The sequence below is a fragment of the Elgaria multicarinata genome, chromosome 7, assembly GCF_023053635.1.
Source record: "Elgaria multicarinata webbii isolate HBS135686 ecotype San Diego chromosome 7, rElgMul1.1.pri, whole genome shotgun sequence".
NCBI classification, from domain to species: Eukaryota; Metazoa; Chordata; class Lepidosauria; order Squamata; family Anguidae; genus Elgaria; species Elgaria multicarinata.
In genome coordinates, this window is record NC_086177.1 from 30667489 (window position 1) to 30688170 (window position 20682).

General features: G+C 42.8%; 1 protein-coding gene across 2 annotated transcripts in view; it reads right to left on the reverse strand.

The window, feature by feature from the left end:
- Positions 1–20682, reverse strand: part of SLC22A23 (solute carrier family 22 member 23) — a 126503-nt gene that overhangs the window by 32376 nt on the left and 73445 nt on the right. For both annotated transcript variants that reach the window (XM_063130309.1, XM_063130307.1), the window contains exons 4-5: positions 2598–2766; positions 26–153 (exon numbers count right to left, since the gene is read on the reverse strand). In XM_063130309.1, coding sequence (XP_062986379.1) covers positions 26–153; positions 2598–2766 — 297 coding nt within the window. The remainder of the gene's footprint in view (positions 1–25; positions 154–2597; positions 2767–20682) is intronic.

Consider the following 20682-nt stretch of genomic DNA (forward strand, 5'->3'; position numbering starts at 1 on the left):
CACACTTACAGTTGCAAACACTCACCGGGCATCACTCCTTTGATATCACATTCTGTGCTCGTCCTGTTCCTGTGAGTTAAGTGAAGAATGAGCTTCTTTGCAGCTTCAAACTGTTGTGTGGCCATCAGCCACCGAAGAGATTCTGGGAAAATGCTTCAAAGATGAGGAATGTATCAGTGGAGGCCTCGAAAGGGTGCCAGGAGGAGCAAAAGGATGTTATATCTAACTGCTGTAGCCCCAGCTAGTAGAAGAACAAAGCTGACACATACTTTTTCTTCACAAATCAGGCATTCCCGGGTTATTTTAGTATACTTCATTTTAAGTCAAGGAATCAATATGATTCTTGGGGAAGTGGCTTGGTCCAGCTCCCCCTTCTAGCCACTTTCCAGGAATCCAGAGAACAAGAAGGAAGACTCTCACCGCTGTGTGTGAATATCAACGGCCCCCTGGGAGCAGTTGACCTGGTTCCCCCTTCAAATCTTAACCTAAAATTACCTTGATTTTGTTTTCATTCCTCCCTCAGCTTTTGCTTTTGTTTTCCATGAGAACAGTCATTTTCTGACAAGCTTTACATATGAGACCCACATCTTTCAGCTGCTGTCTCTAACGGCAGAACTTACTGGTTCATACCAGGAACAAAAGAGGACTGACTAGGGTGGGGTGGAGAATGAAAGGGGAAAGAACTTCACCACATACACATGAGAGGGCTTGAATGGGGTGGGGAGATATATCTCAAGCTGCAATAGGCACACTAGCAAAAATAATTTCATTTAAAAATACAGACATTTTTACATTTCCCCTAAACAATGCAGATATAAAATCGAACAGATATGACCCCCCAAAAAATGCTAGCCACTGCTAGCCCCCAGCCTAAGCAAAAAACCATCAACAGCTGTGTCCATTTATAAAATCAGCCAGATTCAGATATTGAATTCCTGACATATTTACACTATGGAGTTGTGTGTTTTTTAACTAGTTGAAATTGCCATGAATCCTGGTAATTGTAGTTGGTGAGACTGCTCATAGGACCCTCACGCAAAACTACATCTCCTAGTGGCTCCTGTGAGCAGGAATGATGATTAAATCAACTGAAGTCCCTGGTACAGATATGCCCTCATTTTGTGTAAGAAAACTGGGATCATCGTGTTAAATCCTGTGAGTTTATCAGCTTCCTCTAAAGCTTATGCCAGGCTGTTATTTTTTTATGAGTTGCAATTAAATAAAGAAACAAAGTTTACAATTCAGGAAGACTACCAGAACACCTTAAGGGCCAAACTAGATGCTATCTTGGCAAATAAGGAGTCTCAGGGCTTCTCTACACCAAATAGATATTCCACTATGAAAGTGGTATAAAAGCAGTATATAAAAGGCAGGAGCCACACTACTGCTTTATAGTGGTATTGAAGTGCAATGACAACTGTTGGAGCCCATGACACATACCATATACTGCTTTCATACCGCTTTCATAGTGTTATATCCTGCTTGGTGTAGTGTCATGGGCCCCAACAGTTGTCTGTGCATTTCAGTACCACTACAAAGCAGTAGTGTAGATCCTGCCTTTAATATATCTCTTTCATACCGCTTTCATAGTGGAATATCCTGCTTGGTCTAGATGAGCCCTCAATCCCTTGTTTGCTGAGATAAAGGGAAATGCAGGGGCAAGACAGGCATTCATACAGAAGGACAGCAGAAGATTGTATATGATCCAGAATTATTTTTATTATCAATATACAAAGCATCTAACGTAAGTTGAAATGTAAAGATTTATTATTATTATTATTATTATTATTATTATTATTATTATTATTATTAACTGCCGCTCGCCAGAGAATTACACAGCAGTGGAAAAAACTGGACAATTTGAACTTATTGGCATGGTACCAAAATATATGGTCAGTGGCAATATCAGAAAAAATAACTCATGATTTGCTTCTAATCCAAGGAAAAACACAAGAACTATTATATCCTTTTATGCTATATGGTGGAGATTCATTCAACATATATCACAACTGGACTTACAACAATATGTGCCCGCTTCAGCTTTGACTATTTGGACATTATAACAACAAATGAAGATCATACAGCACACTTATTAGTTTATCTGATGATGATGATGACTTTGTCCTTTTATTTTTTCTTCTTTTCTTTCTTTCTTTGGATCATTCCCCACCCCACCCCAAATTGTATTAATTAATTTTATATAATAGTTGTTTAGTCATCACTTGTTGGTTATATTAAAATAAAAAATTATTTTAAAAAAAATACAGAAGGACAGCAGAGGGGTGCTTGCTGATTCCCATTCCCCACTCCCAAAAGCTTGTTTCCCCCCAGCCAGATTCCCTTACGATTTTGGAGCAAATTTGGGGGCAAAACCAATCAATTAAATGCCACTTGAGGTGGGATTATTTTCAGGGGAGAACATGAAGGGAGAGGAAGGATTAAGCAGCCTTCTTATTCACTGTTTCTCCTAATGCCCCAATCCCCAAATTCATACTACAAGTTAAGATTGGAACCCTATACGTCCCCTGTAACACCTAATTTGACCCCAGGCCTTATTAATAAACACTTCTGAAAGATAAGAAACTGCAGATACTTACAACCAATACAGTAACATCAGCAGGAAAGGGCAGATGATGACGGCCTGAAGAATTTGCCAGTCCCTGCAGAGGGCAGCCAAACCCGGCATGAGAAATTGCCCTGCCATGGCCACGAAGCTCGCCACCATCGTGATCATGAAACGGTGACCAGGAGGGCAGAGCTCTATCCCTGAAACATTTAAAAAGAGACAGCAGTGAAATAACAGGTAATGATGAAAACAAAATGAAAAAAGGATTAAAGTACACTCTCTTTGAAACTATTGCTCTCAAGGGCTTGTAAAAGCACAAATATAAACTCAGATGTCCAGTAGGTTATCCAGTAATCCAGTACGAAATCTCACACAACAAAAATATATATTTTTAGAAGAAATTCTTCACCCTTTCCCCAACTTGGGGCTCATCTACACCAAACAGGATATTCCACTATAAAAGTGGTATGAAAGCAGTATATAAAAGGCAGGAGCTACACTACTGCTTTATAGCAGTATTGAAGTTCACTGACAACTGTTGGGGCCCATGACACATACCATATACTGCTTTCATACCACTTTCATAGTGGAATATCCTGTTTGGTGTAGATGTGTCAATGGGCCCTAAAAGTTGTCAGTGCACTTCAGTACCACTATAAAGCAGTAGTGTGGTTCCTGTAGTGTGCTTTAACATCACTATAAAGCAGTCGGGTGGCGTAGTGTAGACCTGTTGGGTGTTTTACTGTGGTTTTAATTTTTGTGAACCGCCCAGAGAGCTTCGGCTATTGGGCGGTATAAAACTGTAATAAATAAATAAATAAATAAATTGACATGGTATGTCAGATTCCTATGCTACGTGTTCCAAAAAGTCTTACTTATTCATATGGCAACTACACTGTGAATTTTGAAATAAGAATGATGTTGCTTTGCCATCACAAAAGCAAACAGAGGTCCAAAAGATGAAGTCAACCCTGTTTTTCCATTTTGAGGATTAGCATAATACTCAGAGACCTTGGTTTCAATTCCCTACTTCCCAACAGTGCCCAGGTAGACTTTTTATTTATGTGCACAACAACTCCTATTATTTCCATTAATCTAGCAAAGATATTAATCTGGATATTTTTGCATGGCAGAAAGAGAGCCGGTGTGGTGTAGCAGTTAGAGTGTTGGACTGAAATTCAGGAGACCCGGGCTCTAGTCCCTGCTCAGCCATCAAGCTCACTGGGTGACTTTGGCCAATCACAGTCTCTCAACCCAACCTACCTCACAGGGTTGTTTTGAGGATAAAATAGTGAAGAGGAGGAGGATGTAAGTGACTTTGGCTTCCTTGGAAAAGGGAGAAAGGCAGGACATAAATGTAATAAATAAATTCACTTTTTATGTGGGAAATGAAGTTCAACCTGCCAACACAAGACTGCTCAACCTTAAATAAACAATCTCCCTCCTCAGAATGTACATGGAGGATAGCATGTTTCCACATGAAAAGCTTACAAGTCAGGCAGAAGAGTATGCTAGAAACCTTATTTTTCAACCTTTGCACAAGCAGGAAAATGCTGCTGTGGGGTATCTTCACGTAAAAAGAATTGCTAGGGCATAACACTACACTTGAGTGTGATTTTACTGAGAGAATCTTTAGGAAGCCACTTTGAGAGTCTCTTGGATATAACAGTCTAAACAAATATATAAATAAACAAACATAAGAGTTGCTCATCTAATATTCAAACCAGAATGTTATCATAGCAACAAAGACTCGGAGCGAACACACCTCAGGCATTTGGGGGAAATGCATCATACTGCACCAAAAAGAAGAAGAAGAAGAAGAAGAAGAAGAAGAAGAAGAAGAAGAAGAAGAAGAAGAAGAAGAAGAAGAGGAGGAGGAGGAGGAGGAGGAGGAGGAGGAGGAGGAGGAGGAGGAGGAGGAGGAGGAGGAGGAGGAGGAGGAGGAGGAGGAGATAGTTTTTAAATCTAAAAATCAGGAAGATCTCATGCCTGAGTGGATGCTGTGCCAGCTACTTGCTTCTAAAGAGTAGGGAAATCACAGAGAACTATTTGACTTTTATGCAGCTCTATTCAACCATTCACCACAGAGAAATGTAAGTGAAGCCCCATTCAGCAAAAGGTAGCCATGATTAGGCTGCAATCCTATACCCATTTACCTGGGAATAAAACCCACTGAATAGGGCTTACTTCTGAGTAGGCATGTACAGGTTTGCGATGTAAACCCCATCAAAACCAATTAGATGTGACTAATTCAAGTTCCATTGTAGTAGTCATAACTAACTTTACCCATCAGATTGTCCTAGAACTGGAGAAAGAAAGTCTTCATTTTTTGTAGCCATAACTAAATCCACTTCACAGTAAAATACCTATTCCTGTTTGAACATCCTGAGGTCACAATAAGATCCTTGATGGCCTGCACATTTTGCCCCAATCACACTGTGAGTGGCTGGACACTCCATCATCCAGCAGAATAAATGGTGGCAACCATATAAAGAGGTCTTAAAACCCAGGTACAAACATGCAACAGTAAACAATTGCAAAAGAGGGTAGCTATTCTGGAAGTTTTTATTTTACTCAGATTTTATTGCTCATGTAGAGAAGGGACCTCAATAGTTTCCACACAACCACAGTCCAGTTGACAATATTGTTCGCTTGCAATGAGCAGAGCTGTGATTCAGCTAAGCTGCATTTATCTTTGGCTGAGTTTAGTCAAAAAATATACTCGCGTGGTCGTCTCTGCTGTCAGGGGAGGCGAAAAAGGAAGTGCCGCATTGTCCATTCTGCTTATTATACAGACACACAAATGAAACTGTTTGTGGAAAAGATTACTCACAGATGCCACAGTGCACAACCCCCAAGTTTGTCTAAAACACAGAAATGCAAGGGAGAGAGAAGAAATCATACACCCTTACCCAAGAACCCCAAACCAATTCTTCACCCCTTAGTGAAGGTAAATGCACTACTTACAAACTAAATACTGAATGAGTGACAGAAATTGGTTTAGCTCCAGTGAGGATTTTTGTCCTGCAATTGTTCTGCCTCATTCCCAGAATTCAATTGGTGTGTGTTGATTTGGGGTGTCTAAACACCATCTTCCTCCATTTGTAACCCTCCTGTGTTTTCTTGCTGTTGCGCCTGTCTTTTCCCTTACCAGAAAACGTCTGTTAAGTAGGGAAAGCTGAACTGGCTGCACAGTGCTTTTTGACTGGTAGCACTAGGAACCCTCTGGCTGTAAGCACCCTAATGTTATGTCTTAGTACAACTGGGTTGGGGTTCTAATATTCCGTCATATAAGTGATGGTGGGGTTTCTGTGCTACTAATGCAAAAGAGCTCTCATTTTAGTGAGGGGTACTCACCTATAATTTTGCATTTCTGCTACCTGCCTAAGGAAACCTGTATTGATTGTACTTTCAAATCAATTCCATCCTGCTTGATATAAAATGGGAGGTTGATGGGGCAGCTGGATGGAAATGAGAACAGGCCTTCCTGGCTTTAAAAGTTATGTAGAAGAGGGAATTTCAGCAGGTGCAGCTTGCATGATAGAAGTAAATGTCATTCAGCGACACCTTCAATATTTACCTTTCTTCACATCTGGGTGCTTTTGGAAGGTGTTTGTCAACACCATCTAAAAAGATTCCTGACTGGATAGCAGCAAATGGGGGATTATGTTGCAGCTATGTTCCCACCGTCTCATGTAGTGTGTGTGGGAAGCTCTCTGCCTTTGCTTTTTTATATTGGCTTCGTGGTACTCTAATGAAGCCATTTCAGTCACAAAGCCAATTCAGAGTGAAGAGGGGAAGCGCTGCCCATACTTTCAAGGGTTGTTAGGGAGGCACACGGCTGCTGCCATCTTGGTCACTGACTTCTGTAAAATGGGCTGGGTGAACAGTTTTCCCCCTGTTCAGTCTCCCTGAAAAATGACCAAAACCCGGGCTGGATGAAGAATCACCAAAAGGGGGTCCCTTTTTGCAGCCCACACATAGGGCGTTGGGGGACTTCTCTAATCACGCAAGTAGTTTCATAAAAGAGATCACATGCCTGGCACTGTAGATCCCTTTGGTCAGCTTTTTAACCATTCTTACTCTGTTTTATTTCTAGTTGAGGTATCATTCTTACAAAAACACCTGTTATATTTAGCAGCAAGCTACCAAACTAAAAACAAAACAACAATAACAACAACAAAAACCCATACCAAAGAAATTATCCAAGATTCCTTAATCAGATCCTTCCAGAGGTGGCCCATAATCTTTTAGCTATCAGGCATATTACTATTCCTATTTGTGCCAGAAAAATAAAACTGTGTGCATATGTATAAGAGGTTCTGAATACAGCGTTATAAATGGGAGGTTTTGAATTTTGTACCAAAATGTCAGTTCTTTGAACACATTTTCATATTGCGTAATTAATGCGAATAATGTAAAACTCTTCCACATAGCTGAAAACTGCAAGTCCCTCCAGTTTATTCATTTTTGAATTCAGTTCTTTCTACATACCGCCGATTCTCCTCTCCTAACACAGTTTCCTGCCAGCCTCTCCTTATCTCTCATGCCATGCGATTCCTCAGACAAATCACTGTTCTTTCTCACCAGTGTGCAGCCCATGAAAAGTAGAGGGAGTGGTGCCATCAGAGTAGAAATTTGGGGCAGACGTGCAGTGCCTCAGTCAACAGAATGAGCCAGAGGGCCCCAAATGTAGCAGGGCTCGCTTACCACATTTTGGGGTAAGTGAAGTAAATATGCATTGAGCCTTTCCATACATTTTATTGCACACTTCTGATTGCTCACTCATAGTAGTTTGTGGGTACTTTACATGACATTGTCATCCTCTCTTGTGCTTTGCAACCATTATTGCAGGGGTTTTCCCACACAAGGAAAGTCTGGTTTTATTTAGAAATGGTGGGGTGAGAATCCCGTGTAATTGCGTTATTCTGTTGTACCACACCATCATCTAGTGGTTGTAAAATGAAATGCAGAGAAAGAAAAACTCCATAAAAACACACACGCAAATGAGCCAATCTAATTTCCACAAAGAATCCAGGAAGCCGAAGTCTCGGTAAAGGTGTGGGATAAAAGTCTCATTACCTAAAAGGCAGGGATGGAGAGGCCTATTTAGTTCGGAGTCTAAAATAATCTAACAGCACTACTGGCTAGAGATCGCTACTTTGAGACTCCACAGATTATGCTGCTGACACCATTCTATTCTGCTGTCATGCTTCTTCTTCTGCCTCATCCAGAATTGCCTTTTATTGTGTAATCATCCCGCCTCGTTCACAGCATTTTACAGGGTTCCAGATGTCATCTTCAACTTGTAACCCTCTCATGTTTTCCTACTGCTTCTTCTACCTTTTTATCAGAAAAGAAAAAGGGAAAGAGGAAAGAACAGAATGGCTGCACAGTGCCTTTTGACTGTCAGTTCTAGGAGCCAGAGGGATTCTAGCGCTAACTATGGGCTTCTTTAAATGAGTGACTTATAGCACATTTGTGACTGGGCACTCACAGAAGTTTGCAAGTCATTTTGACAACATTGTGAGCCTCCTGCATGTCTCCCACTCCTTCTCCCAGTTAGTCAGTTAAAAAACAAAACAAAACTTGGATATCCCAATTCTTCTCAAACATCTCAGGATTTCCTACTGTGTGCAGCTGAAGTTGTGCTACAAATCACCCACTAGAGGGCAGTGTCCCATTCAAGTATATGAGCTGGGAAGTTTTCAATTACAGACCAAATGGTCGTCCTCGCCCATGTAATTCAGCTCATTACAATTATGGAAGATGAGCAGGAAGCAAAGTGCCAGAAAGCAGACACAATTTCCCTTTAATCTAAAGAAGCTTTAAGAGAAGGCACTGTGTAACTGTTCCATCATTCCTTCCTTAAGGAATTTTCTGCCGAAAGAAAAAGACTGCAGAAGAAGTGATGGGAAAACATAGTAACATTACAAGTGGATAACATCATCTGGATTCCGCCCCCACCCCAAATTCCTTGACTGAAACAAGGGTGATTGTACAATACAAGCCTTCCCTGGAAGCACACTGAGTCTCAGGGAGGAGATCGGAGTGGATGTTATCAAATCTCTCCTGAATGCCTGGAAACTGTGTCTAACTCCCAAGACACAATTTGGCCATACTATTTGACTGTCATAGCAGCTTCCATATTGATTACTTCAGCATGGATTCAGACTTAGACATATTTAGAGTAGACCCACTGAAATCATTGGGACTTCAGTCACAACTAATTGAAGTCCCATTGGTTTCAATGGGTGAACTCTAGGTATGACTAAATCTGGATCCAACCCATATCCCACATGCTTAGAATGGTTCCTCTGATCGGATGGGGGGTGTTCAACCGGTTCTGGATGGGGTTGCACTCCCCCTGAAGGAGCAGGTTCGTAGCTTGGGGGTTCTCCTAGAACCATCTTTGTCACTTGAGGCTCAGGTGGCCTCGGTGGCACGGAGTGCTTTCTACCAACTTCGGTTGGTGGCCCAGCTACGCCCCTATCTGGACAGGGATAACCTAGCTTCAGTTGTCCATACTCTGGTAACTTCCAAATTAGATTACTGCAATGCCCTCTACATGGGGCTGCCTTTGAAGACGGTCCGGAAGCTGCAGCTTGTGCAAAATGCGGCAGCCAGATTGATAGCTGGAACAGGGAGGTTTGAGCATGTAACACCGATTCTGGCCCGCTTGCATTGGCTGCCTATATGTTTCCGAGCCCAATTCAAGGTGCTGGTCTTAACTTATAAAGCCCTACATGGCTTGGGACCACAATACCTGATGGAACGCCTCTCCCGACATGAACCTACCCGTACACTGCGCTCAACATCTAAGGTCCTCCTCCGAGTGCCTACTCCAAGGGAAGCTCGGAGGATGGCAACAAGGGAGAGGGCCTTTTCAGTGGTGGCCCCCCGACTGTGGAATGATCTCCCCGATGAGGCTCGCCTGGCGCCAACATTGTTATCTTTTCGGCACCAGGTCAAGACTTTTCTCTTCTCCCAGGCATTTTTAACAGCATTTTAACATTTTATTAATTAAATAAATAAATAAATAAACCCAAATCTCTCATCAGGTTACAAAATTAAACAGAAATAAAACAACGCCATTCAAACACACTGTATTCACAAAAAGCTAAAAGCAAAGAAGTTAAAGCAAAATCACATCAGGTAATCCAGCAATACGAAAACTTTCCTAAAAAAGGAACGTCTTGGCTGCCCTCCCAAAACTCACATGGGAGTCAGCAAGACAAACCTCCCTCGGGAGAGAATTACAATTACCAAGAGAGAATGATGGAAATTACACCAGACAGCTACTTAGGAAGAGAAGAGGTAATTATTCTAAAAAAAGAATTTTCAGGGAGAAGGGGGGGTATAATTAAGGGGTTTCTGTGACCTGCTGCCACATGCTCCCACCTGCTATTCCAGGTGGATCTCACACCCCTCCTTTCCCTTGCTACATCGCTGCCATCATCACCTACATAGTCTCTTGATGCTACAGGGGTTGTTTTTAGACTGAGTCCATGTTTTAGAAGTATGGTGAAGCTTGCAATAGATTCAAGTGCACTTATAGCAGAGTATCTGACAGGGAAATCTGAAAAGTCCTGTCATTTCTGTCTATAGTAAAAAGTACACAAGCATCCCAGAATCAGAATCACTGACACTCTACCTTTCCCCCTCCAGGAAGGGAAGCCAGAAAACAACTGGCAACCCCCAAGGCTGTCCCAGACTCTCACCCACACTGACTCCTAGCCCCTCCCAGCACTTGTTACTTTCTCTTGAAATTCACATCTGAAAGCCTTGTATTTCTAAGGTCAGCTGCGTATTACTCAGACAAGAAGATGCCTGATTAGAGCATTTTGGAAGGGCCAGAGCATATTCGGGACTTACCATTCGCCCTTGGGGCACTTACCAAGAACATGAAGTAACATTTGTACTGGTCATAGGCTGCCAAAATATAGCATTGTTTTAGGTAGAATGGTTTCATTTATGGAACATGTATGGTACTTGCAATCAATAAGGGATGGAAGGGAGGAAAGTATGAGTTCATCAGAGCAACTTTGAATGTATAAAAGTATGCTGTGTGTGGATGATGGACAGAGAGCTCAGCCTTCGGCTTGCTGGAGGTGAGCTTTCTCCTACATGTGTAGTTCTGAATAAAAGCCTTTGAATCTGTACCTGCCTGGACTCCGTTCCCTTGCCTACTGGATCGGGGAATTTCCCTAACACATCTGCAACTTGTAAACTTTCAGCAACATTTACTATTTGCACAAGCACTGGAAAGTTAAGAAGGTAAGGAGCACGCTAGCATTTTCGTGCGGCCGTGCCCAAATATATATGCATTTACATGGATGAAAACTACACAAAGAGCTGGCATCAAAGGTAGGCACGGTCAGGCACCTGCTGAGGCCCCACACCCCAGCAGGAGCCCACTGACAAAAAAAAACAAAAAACTGGACTTGCTCTTCTTCTTCAACATTGCACCCTGTGTATTCACCTGCCTCTTGCTCTGGCCGAAACAGGGTTTTTCTTTTCATTATACATCCTCTAGATTTCGAAGGGAATTGGTAGGTTTTCATCAACTTCCCTGAAAGCAAAATGGTGTATGTATGTATGTATGTATGTATGTATGTATATATACAGTTTTATGTTTCATTTGGGCATGGCTAACTGGAAGTGAAAACAGGCAGTGTTTTCTTCCGCAAACTCTACACCATAAAAAATAAACATATGAATAGCATTAAACAGTAGTATTAGAAATACGTTCCTATATTAATGTTCAATGCCATATTCTGTGTTAAGAAAACAAAATCAAACACCCTATCTGATGGCCTGATTGTGTGGCTTGGAGTGCCAGAAAAGCAGGGCCGGCGTGACCATTAGGCCAACTAGGCAGCCACCTAGGGCGCAGACCTCAGAGGGGCACAATACTGCCCTTTAAGGGTCACAGTTTTATACAAATTAGCTGCTTTAAGAAAAAATAATAATAAAAGGAAACTATAATAGTTCAGAAACTCTTCTTGAACAGCTGAATCGAAGTTGGCAATTTTTGGGGTGTGTGTGTGCAAGTAGCTCACCTTGCCTAGGGCGCAAAATAGTCTGGCACCGGCCCTGCAGAAAAGAATACCTGGATGAGGCATATGACTTCTAAGGCAACACTATTTCACATCACAAGACATTATGCCTGATGCTCAATGCAATGGATGTGGTCAAGCTGCCTAGATGAGTGAATAAATACACACATGGCTCAAAAGGAGATCACATTTGGCTGCCTCTCAGATACAATGGTTTCTTGAGAAGGTCTTTGAATGTGTCAGAATAGCTGTGTCCTGAAAGGCGAGAAAAGCTGAACTCTGGCATTCTGACAGCATAAATATTGCCTGTCGTCTTCTATGTGCATTCACCTTCGCCTGGCGCTTTAGACTGCGTCAATACTAATAAGCAGCTGTATCATGAGGACGAAAACGCCATAGCAGCGCGGAGTTCATATTGAAGTGTTCGTATGCTGCAGGTTAAAGCCTTATAGCAACAGAAATCCCTGGATTGGGAAGGTGAAGATTCACAAAGATGTCAGCCTTAACCTCAAATTGCAGGGAAACGTCAGGCCTAAGCTGCTGGCAGCTACTACAGGGAAGCTGGGCATTGGGAACAAAGAGCCAAGAGTTACACCAGGGAGTTAAAGAAGCAGAATTAAGACAGGAGTTAAGCTGGATACACCAGAGCCAGGAAGATGGCTGGATATTGGTCAAGCAGAGTCTAAGCCCAAACAGGAAGTCTTTTATAGTCCTTCCTGTCCAGGACGGCACAAGGGCCAGCATGGATGGTTGGGACTAGTCCAGAGCCTGAGGATATTTTTCCGCCAGGAAAAGGTTTCAAATTGCACTTCTGGTAGCTCACCACGTGGGGTAGCTGCACAGAGAGCTAAAGGTTGCTGGTTGTAGCTCCAGTGGCTTCTGACCGTAAAAAATAAGTAGCCAATAGTTGGGCAACAATGGCAACAGCATCTCTGTCATGACTGAGGAATAGGCCAACCACAAGTTAACCAAATATCAACCAGATACCAAAGGTTTTAACCACATTCAGACAATCATATTTTGGGATTCAGCCCCTTCGCTCCTCCTTTTGTGCGATTAATCCAGGAAGTCCCTAATTAACCGTAGTTTCCTGATTCACACAGCTTTGGAACAAGCCGGGATCAAACAGACCTCAAATTGTGGCCTTCTGTTTAAGCTGCTGCTTCAGTTTTATGAAAATATATTGTGAGTATTAATTTTTAATGTTTTTATTACTATGTTTTAAGCTTTGAGGGCCTTGATTATAGAAAAGGGACGTACATATTCATATATAAATATTTATTAAGCGGTTATCAAAATCATTTAAAATATTCATGTTCAGTTGCGTTAGGGCTTGACTCCTATATTTCTCTCTCTCTCTCTTTTACACACACACACACACACACACACACACACACACACACACAGAACGCCATTACAATTTAGGCAACATTTAAATAATGAAACAAAAATTGAGCTACATACAAACACACAGATCCATGTTGCAACTTAAAGTTCCACCTGTCTGAAGGAAGATACGTATTCCATCTCATGAAAAAATAAATGCAGTACTTAATTCAAACACTGCTAAAATCTTGCTTGCCCAGTGAACAGGCTGGGAAAACCAGGTGCTGTACAATCACCAAAGCTGAGCAGGTGAGCCATCTGGTTGACAGACCATTGGGAGTTCCACGTGAGAGCAGGATATACATATAATGGCTTGTTTTTTAAAAAGATCTTGTTTACTCAGCCAGGTATCCCAAGTCACTGGCTCCTTAGCCTACTTCAATCTGCAATTTGTTTATGCATTCAAAGTGTTGATAGGAAAAGAGCTGAAAGCAACAGAAGCAATCAGGGTAATTAGGGGCTCTCCTTGACTTTGTTTTGTCTACACATAACTAGCCATGGAAACAGCAGCAGTCATTTTCTTGGGGATGCATAGTGGGTGTAGGCATTGATATACAGCCGGTTGGTTCCAGACTTGCCTCATCACAAACGGGAGGGGCTTCTTCTGTTCATGGAGGGAACTGGGATCCAGCAGAGCCTTCCCACTGGAGGAATGGGTGGGGTGATGATTTCCTCTGATCCCCCCTTTCCCCCTCCAGTGGTACCTCCCATGCTGTCTCCTGACCCCCAGCACAGCATGGATGCGGCTGCAGAAGGAAGGGGAAATTGGAGAAAATCACCACCCTTCTCCCTTTCTCCAGCGCCAGTGGAACTCTGCTGAGGGCAAGTTTGGATCCCACCCATAGTGACTCACAAGGTGCTCACTATAGGCCATGATGCAAAGACGAGGCAAGCACTCTTACTTTGCTCATTGTTCTCTTTGCAGCAACTTCCACTGTCAAGGTCACAAGTCCCATTCTGTTTAAATCAAGAACTTGCTCACCACCAGTGATCTGCCCCGGAAATGTGCAGCCACCAGTGAGTTCTGGGTGTGTTCCAGGGCACACCATGGAAGACCAGAGACAGATGCAGCAGGCCTATTCAGTGCCCTTTGCGTCCTAAAAAAAATACCAGAACTCCTTGCAATGTGTAGGAGTTTGGTGGTAATTCAGTGTTTCCAAACTGACGCCTTAAATCAAGGCTTGCTATGAAAAGAAGGCACCAGAAGACAGTCAGTTTAACTTTGTTACCAACCTAAGGGTAGCTGACTTTAAGAAACTTGGTCCATAGTATGCAAGAATGGTTTTGTAGGGGAGAGCAAGTTTTTTTTCAGCCCTTCCAATAAATTGTGTGTGTGTTTATGTGCGTTGTGTGTGCATGTCCAATTTTGAAACAGCTGATGGTCATCATGTGGATTTTATGTTGCATCCCTTGTTATGGTGATATTACCCAGGGAAACAGCCATTATTATTATTTTTTTATGATGATGATGATGATGATGATGATGATGATGAAATGACTACTTTTGCTGCTTAATATATTAAAACCCTTTAAGTGATTTATATTTAAATACAATACATTATAAAAATAAGATAAAAATAATAAAAAATTAAAACCTTACAATACTATAACAATAAAACAGGGCAGTAACAAAGTCCCTCACAGTCAGGGAAGGCCTGTATGAACAACTGTGTTTTCAAGAAGCATTTGTGGAGCTTCCTCTCCCCAGAGCCAAAATAACTAAAATGGCTTTGGGCCCTATGTACCTTGAGTTGTGGGGCAGTGGGAGGGAGGAATTTGCTGCTCTGCCTCAGGCAGCAAAATGTCTTGGGCTAGCCCTGCTTTGGCAGTTACAAAAATGATTGACAGCAGGCAGATTTGGAAAAAGAATTCAAATTTAATCTCTGCCACACTATATATGATGTTAAAGAAATCAGGAGGAGAAAGTGACCATAAAAATGAGAAGCAACTCCTGAAGTTAACTCTGAAGGCTTCTCCGAAGGCTGGCTCTGGCTCTTACGGCTCATCTACACCAAGCAGGATATTCTGGTATGAAAGCAGTATATAAAGGGCAGGAGCCACACTACTACTTTATAGGGGCATTGAAGTGCACTGACAACTGTTGGGGCCCATTGACACATAGCATATACCGCTTTCATACGGCTTTCATAGTGTTATATCCTACTTGGTGTAGATGTCTCATGGGCCCCAACAGTTGTCAGTGCACTTCAGTACCACTACAAAGCAATCGTGTAGATCCTGCAGTGCACTTCAATACTGCTCTAATGCAGTAGTGTAGCTCCTGCCTTTTATATACTGCTTTCATACCACTTTCAGAGTGGAATATCCTGCTTGGTGTAGATGAGCCCATTGAGTCAGGGCCACCTGGCCTCATGTAAACAAGAGAACCGCTAACTCGTGCTCTCTCTGTCCTTTCCCATACACACCTCTAGTTGGAATGATTCCACTGCTCCCCGTCTTGTCATTTACATTCTTACTAAGGTCTCTAAGTAATGTGTAGGTGTTGTCTCTATTAGCTATTTGCCCTCAGGGAATACAAGGCACAGTGGACAAATTCCTCAGCAGTATAAAGTGGTTTTGATAAATTGGGGGGGGGGGTGAGGGGTGTAATCCCATACCTATGTTACCAAACCAGAGTTGAGTTTCACAGCTGGGATGCTGCTTGTGGAAAAAGTCAATTAATAACAAGGTTCTGTCCCTATCATACCTTGCTCCTTCCAATTTTAGTTGCTCTGACCCAAGAGGTTTGTAGTACCATGGCAGTAGTAGCACAAAGAGCATAGAGCCAGAGAAGTCATGGCCCAGGGTTCTCCTTATGGAGCTGACCCAGTTGTTTGAGGAGGCACATGCTTCTCCTTCACCTCTCTCCCTTTTGTATGTGTTGCTGGACTTTTCCCCTCAACGTCTTAATTGACAGAACATAGGAAGCTGCTTTTATACTGAGCCAGACCATTGATCCATCTAGCCCAGTATTGTCAACACTGACTGGTAGCCACTCACCAGGGCTTCAGGCAGGAGTTTTCCCAGCCCTAGCTGGAGAAGCCAGGGATTGAACCTGGGGCCTTCTGCATGCAAAGCATGTGCTCTACCACTGAACCACACCCCCTCACAGCTGTGCACAATTAGCTCTTCCATTTTTACACTGGCACACAGTAACCATACCCTTGTTAATAAGCTCACAAGAATTAGTAGCCTACAAATAAAGGGAAAAGCTTTATTAGGTTGTTCTACCCATGCCAGGAGTGCTCCAAGATATTTTGCTGCCAGAGGCAAACAGCAAATGATGCCCTGGACAATCCACTCACGGTGCATTGTGCCCAAGGCCAACCTAGTTGCTCTGGCAACTCAAGCAGAAAATCCTCCATGGTTGCTGCCGTTTCGTGACACACTAAGTCAGCTGCCTGTGGCAGCTGCCTCACTCTGCCTAATAGTGGGGCTGGCCCTGACCCATGTATGTCAGTCATTTGGTGCTGCTTTGGGGAAGGAGAAGCTTCCGATAGCAAATTCGGAGGAACTCCAATCTAGGTCCACAGCTGCTCTGAAAAAAGCCAGCTGTAAAGCAGTCAAAACACGTCAGCCTCAGAAAAGGCGCTGCAGTGCAGCATTTCATTCCTCAGCTTGGGTTACCAGCCGTGCTTCATTTCAAAAGGAATACTCTTCACTTGACGGGGCCCTTTCTTATTGCAGATGACAACTCTACAGAATATCAAGGATGCTCATTTCTTATCAACTCAATGACTCCTCCAGCTCAATGCTATATACGTTTGCTCCGGAGTAAACCCAAGTTCGGCGGCAATTACTTCCACAGGAATACAGGAAGTTGCTTTATACTGAGGTAGAGCATTGGCGTGTCTACCCCAGTACTGTCAACACTGATTGGCAGCTTCTCTCCAGGGCTTCAGGCAGGATTCCTTCCTAGCCCTACCTAGAGATGCTGGGGACTGAATCTGGGACCTTCTGCATGCTAAGCATGGGCTGTATCACTGAGCTATGGCATTTAGTGGAGCCAAGCCTTAATTGCATGGATACAATTTCACCAGAATCCACCCCACCCTCCACCTTAAAAAGAAAACTTGATAACAGCAAACACCCAGAGCAGGATGTTGGGAAGAGGATTGTGTTTGCAGATTAGGTAACTAAGGAATCTACAGCAGAGTAACTTGACATCTCCACAAATAGAGATGTGATGTTCTATGCATATTAATAAAATACAATGAGAAACAAAGCCATCTGGTTCACCATTTCATTTGCCTTCCTAGTCTAAACCCAGTTTGGTTTCGGTTCCTTGTCCATCTGTGCAGGATTCCTCTCCTTCCCTGGCCATTTTAAAGACATGCTAGAGCAAATACTGCTATTCAGAGCTCATTTAAATGCTCAAGCTATAGGATGGGACCCTCTGAAAAGGCGTGAAATGCATGAAGGAGCAGAATGAATTACCAGCAGGGGAGGATAGGGGGAAAGATCCCAAGGCAGGCCTGAGAACTGAGAGGGTTGAATATCCTGTTGCCAGGGCTGGGCAGAGGGGGTCCCAGTGGGGCCAGTTGGCATGGGCCTACGATTTTGAGGGGGCCTACTCCAAGCCCCCCTTGTAGAGGTAAAGATGTCTTATATACATCTTGAATAGAAGTGCTTGCCATTACCTTTTTTAAAATAAATCGTTCTAGTTCATATGTATTTAGAGCTGATCAAAAAATACTTAATGAGTAGTTTGAAATGGGGCCTATATTTCCCATCTGGCCTGGGCCTATTACCAGCTTTGCCCGGTCCTGCCTGTTGCACGGGGCATTGTATCTGTGAGGCTGAATGTACCCTACTGCCTCCAACAGCCCACCCAGATCTGGGATGAAAGGAGCTCAGGAAAAGCTGTGCTTGGTTCTAATTATGGCACTCCTATGCCTTGTTTTAAGAGAGAGGCAAAGATGTCGCATTCCATTTCTGCATGCAAAAGTCTCAGAGGACTCATATGCTACTTTTCAGTATCAGAGGCAGTATGGCCATGTACACCAGTTGCTGGGGATCACGACCAGGAGGTTGGTACTGCACTCATGTCCTACTTCTGGTTTTCCCATCGGCAGCTGGTTGGCCATGGAGTGAACAGAATGCTGGATTAGATGGAGCCTTGGACTGATCCAGCATGGCTCTTATCTTCTGGGGGGCTCCCAGAAGTTAAGAGTAAATTCAGAAGGAGGTCCTAGTTAAAAACAAATGAACACACCCACAAACCACTTCTCACACTGTTCCAAAAACTGTATTCTGACTCGTCTTAATCAAACACCACCACCATCCCAAAAAGAACGCAGGTGGTCTCCAAATGGAATTAATACACAGCATGACAACAGCTCAGCTTATGGCAGCTGATCTTGTCCTCCAGTTCAAGTCAGGTTTAAAGATAAAGAACAATAAGATGGGAGAGCAGGGGCTTTGACATTGCCCATCGACAGTTACCACCTAGACAGTAGATGGAGCAGGCACATGTGTCATCTGGTTACACCCTTTCTCATGATAATGTGAGATGTATTGTATTTCTGTTCAAATTAGAGTAATAATTTCTAAGTTTGCGTCTATACATATAACTTAGCATATGAAAATTCTATGCAAATTGGTGTCCTCTTTTGTCCTTTCCTCTTTTATTGGTGATTTGTAAGTGTTCACCCTATTCTCATGTAGCATCTGTTGCACACAGACATACACAATTTAATTAAAAATAAATTTGGAGCCTTTCGTTTTCTGGGAGAGGAAAAACAATTCTGTACAGATGTGTCTTTACGTCAAATGACTTGTGACAAACGTCTGTAAATGTAAAATGTTTTGACACTGTTTTAACTATGTAACTTTTTTGGAAATCTTGTTATGGCCGACAAAACTGAAATGATTCTGTAACATGGCATATTAATATAGCTTGCTGCCCAGTTACCCAACTGTTTGCAAAATGCATTGTTACTGAAAGAGCAGCGTGTATAGGGGGAAACACACACCCAAGCTAAGTGGCATCGAGTTGAGAGTTGCAGTAGTGCAAGATATACAAAAGGACTTGGACTGAAATCTTTCCCGAGAAAAAGTTCATGCTGTTATTGTTCCCCAATCATTTTGACTGTAGGCTCCCTGTGATGGGAGTTGTCAATTTACTAGCCTTCCACACCATCTGCCACAATTATGCTTAACCTGCTTGAGACTTCTCTAGACTCTATTCCTGTACACATGTTGAATCATAGCAAGAACAGGGAGCTCAGCTTACAGCCAACTCTTGAATACCTGGCAACTGAAGTTGGAAATGCAGAAATAAGCGCTGTCAAATGGTATCAATGAACAGCAGTTCTAGACTTTATTTTCGGCTAGTGACCACCATGTTACAAAGTAGCTCTCTTGTGAATACAAACTCCATTTTGAGGCAGCCAGAAAGCCAAGGCGTCTTCATCCCCCATCTCAAGCAAAGATGGGACAAAGACACAGGAATGGGGCTAAGAGCAATCTTGTAAGGCTAGATCAAGCAATTCAGTTTCTAATAGACCTACAAAAATGCATTCCACAGAGACAAATGTGCGGGTAAAATTGAGCAGAATATGAATGCTGGATGGCAAGAAGTGATATCTGGTAATGCACCTGGTCATCCACCTGCAAATATGGTCCTACTGTTGAACTCCAGCCTGGACACCTGTCTTTAAGGCAGTCAGTCATTAGCATGTAAACTCATCTTTTGTTAAAAGAATGTTTCCAGCCATCCCCAAGCACCTTCTTTTGTTATATGAGTTGGAAGGCCAGCTCAGTCTGGCAAGTAGCATCACTTCCTGTGCTTATGAGCAGTGATGTCACTGCTTTTCTCTAAATTCTATAAGAAAAACAACTCAGGTTTTGAGAGTCAAAGTCTCCCTCTTCCCAGAAGCATGGGGCCATGCTGCTGAAATCACTAGATGCCTTACCTCCCACCTCCCCAGGGGTAAGGTGCCACACTGCTGCTGAAATTGCTGAGTCTCTCCTCCCAGAGGAAAGGCTCCTGCTCCTTTCTTCCTCTTCAGTGAGACCAGGAGCTGCAACGCAGGCTAATTGCTGTCTATAGGAAAGAGCTTCAGCCCAGGGAAAGGTATATTGCTTTTAGAGATTCCCTCCCCTCTTTCCCCTGCTGTGTGTGTGTATGGTCTAAGTCTCAAGAAGACTCCTTCTCACAGTCTTGAAACTACTTTTAAGCCTCCATTTGCTCAGCTAATTCCCCCCCAAACCAGCTTGTGCATTTGAATCTGCTTAAAACCTCAACAAATGTGCCATTGTGGCATTATCCTCTTCAATAGTGTGGACTTCTTTGAGTAGGCATTGCCTTACTTAACCCTATTGCCAATGTCTAAAGATTCCTTATAAGCAGGTGTGAAGGTCTCATTAGAATGTGTGCAAGTTTGGATACGGGTCTAATGAGAGCACATCATGTAACAACTGCTATGACATCCATAAAGCACTCATTTCCTAACGCAATGAGCATTTATTTTGTAATGAGGTATCTCAACCTTACTACAAAAAAAATCTCGAGAAGTAGCCCAGTCCAGTGTCTTCAACATAATTTTTATTACTTTGTAACCGGCCCCCTCCCCCCCGGAAATGTTTTTACAGTGATGGGTTTGGTAGACAGTAAATGCATACAATAAATCAATAAATAACACTAAGAAGAGTGAGACCACCCTGCAA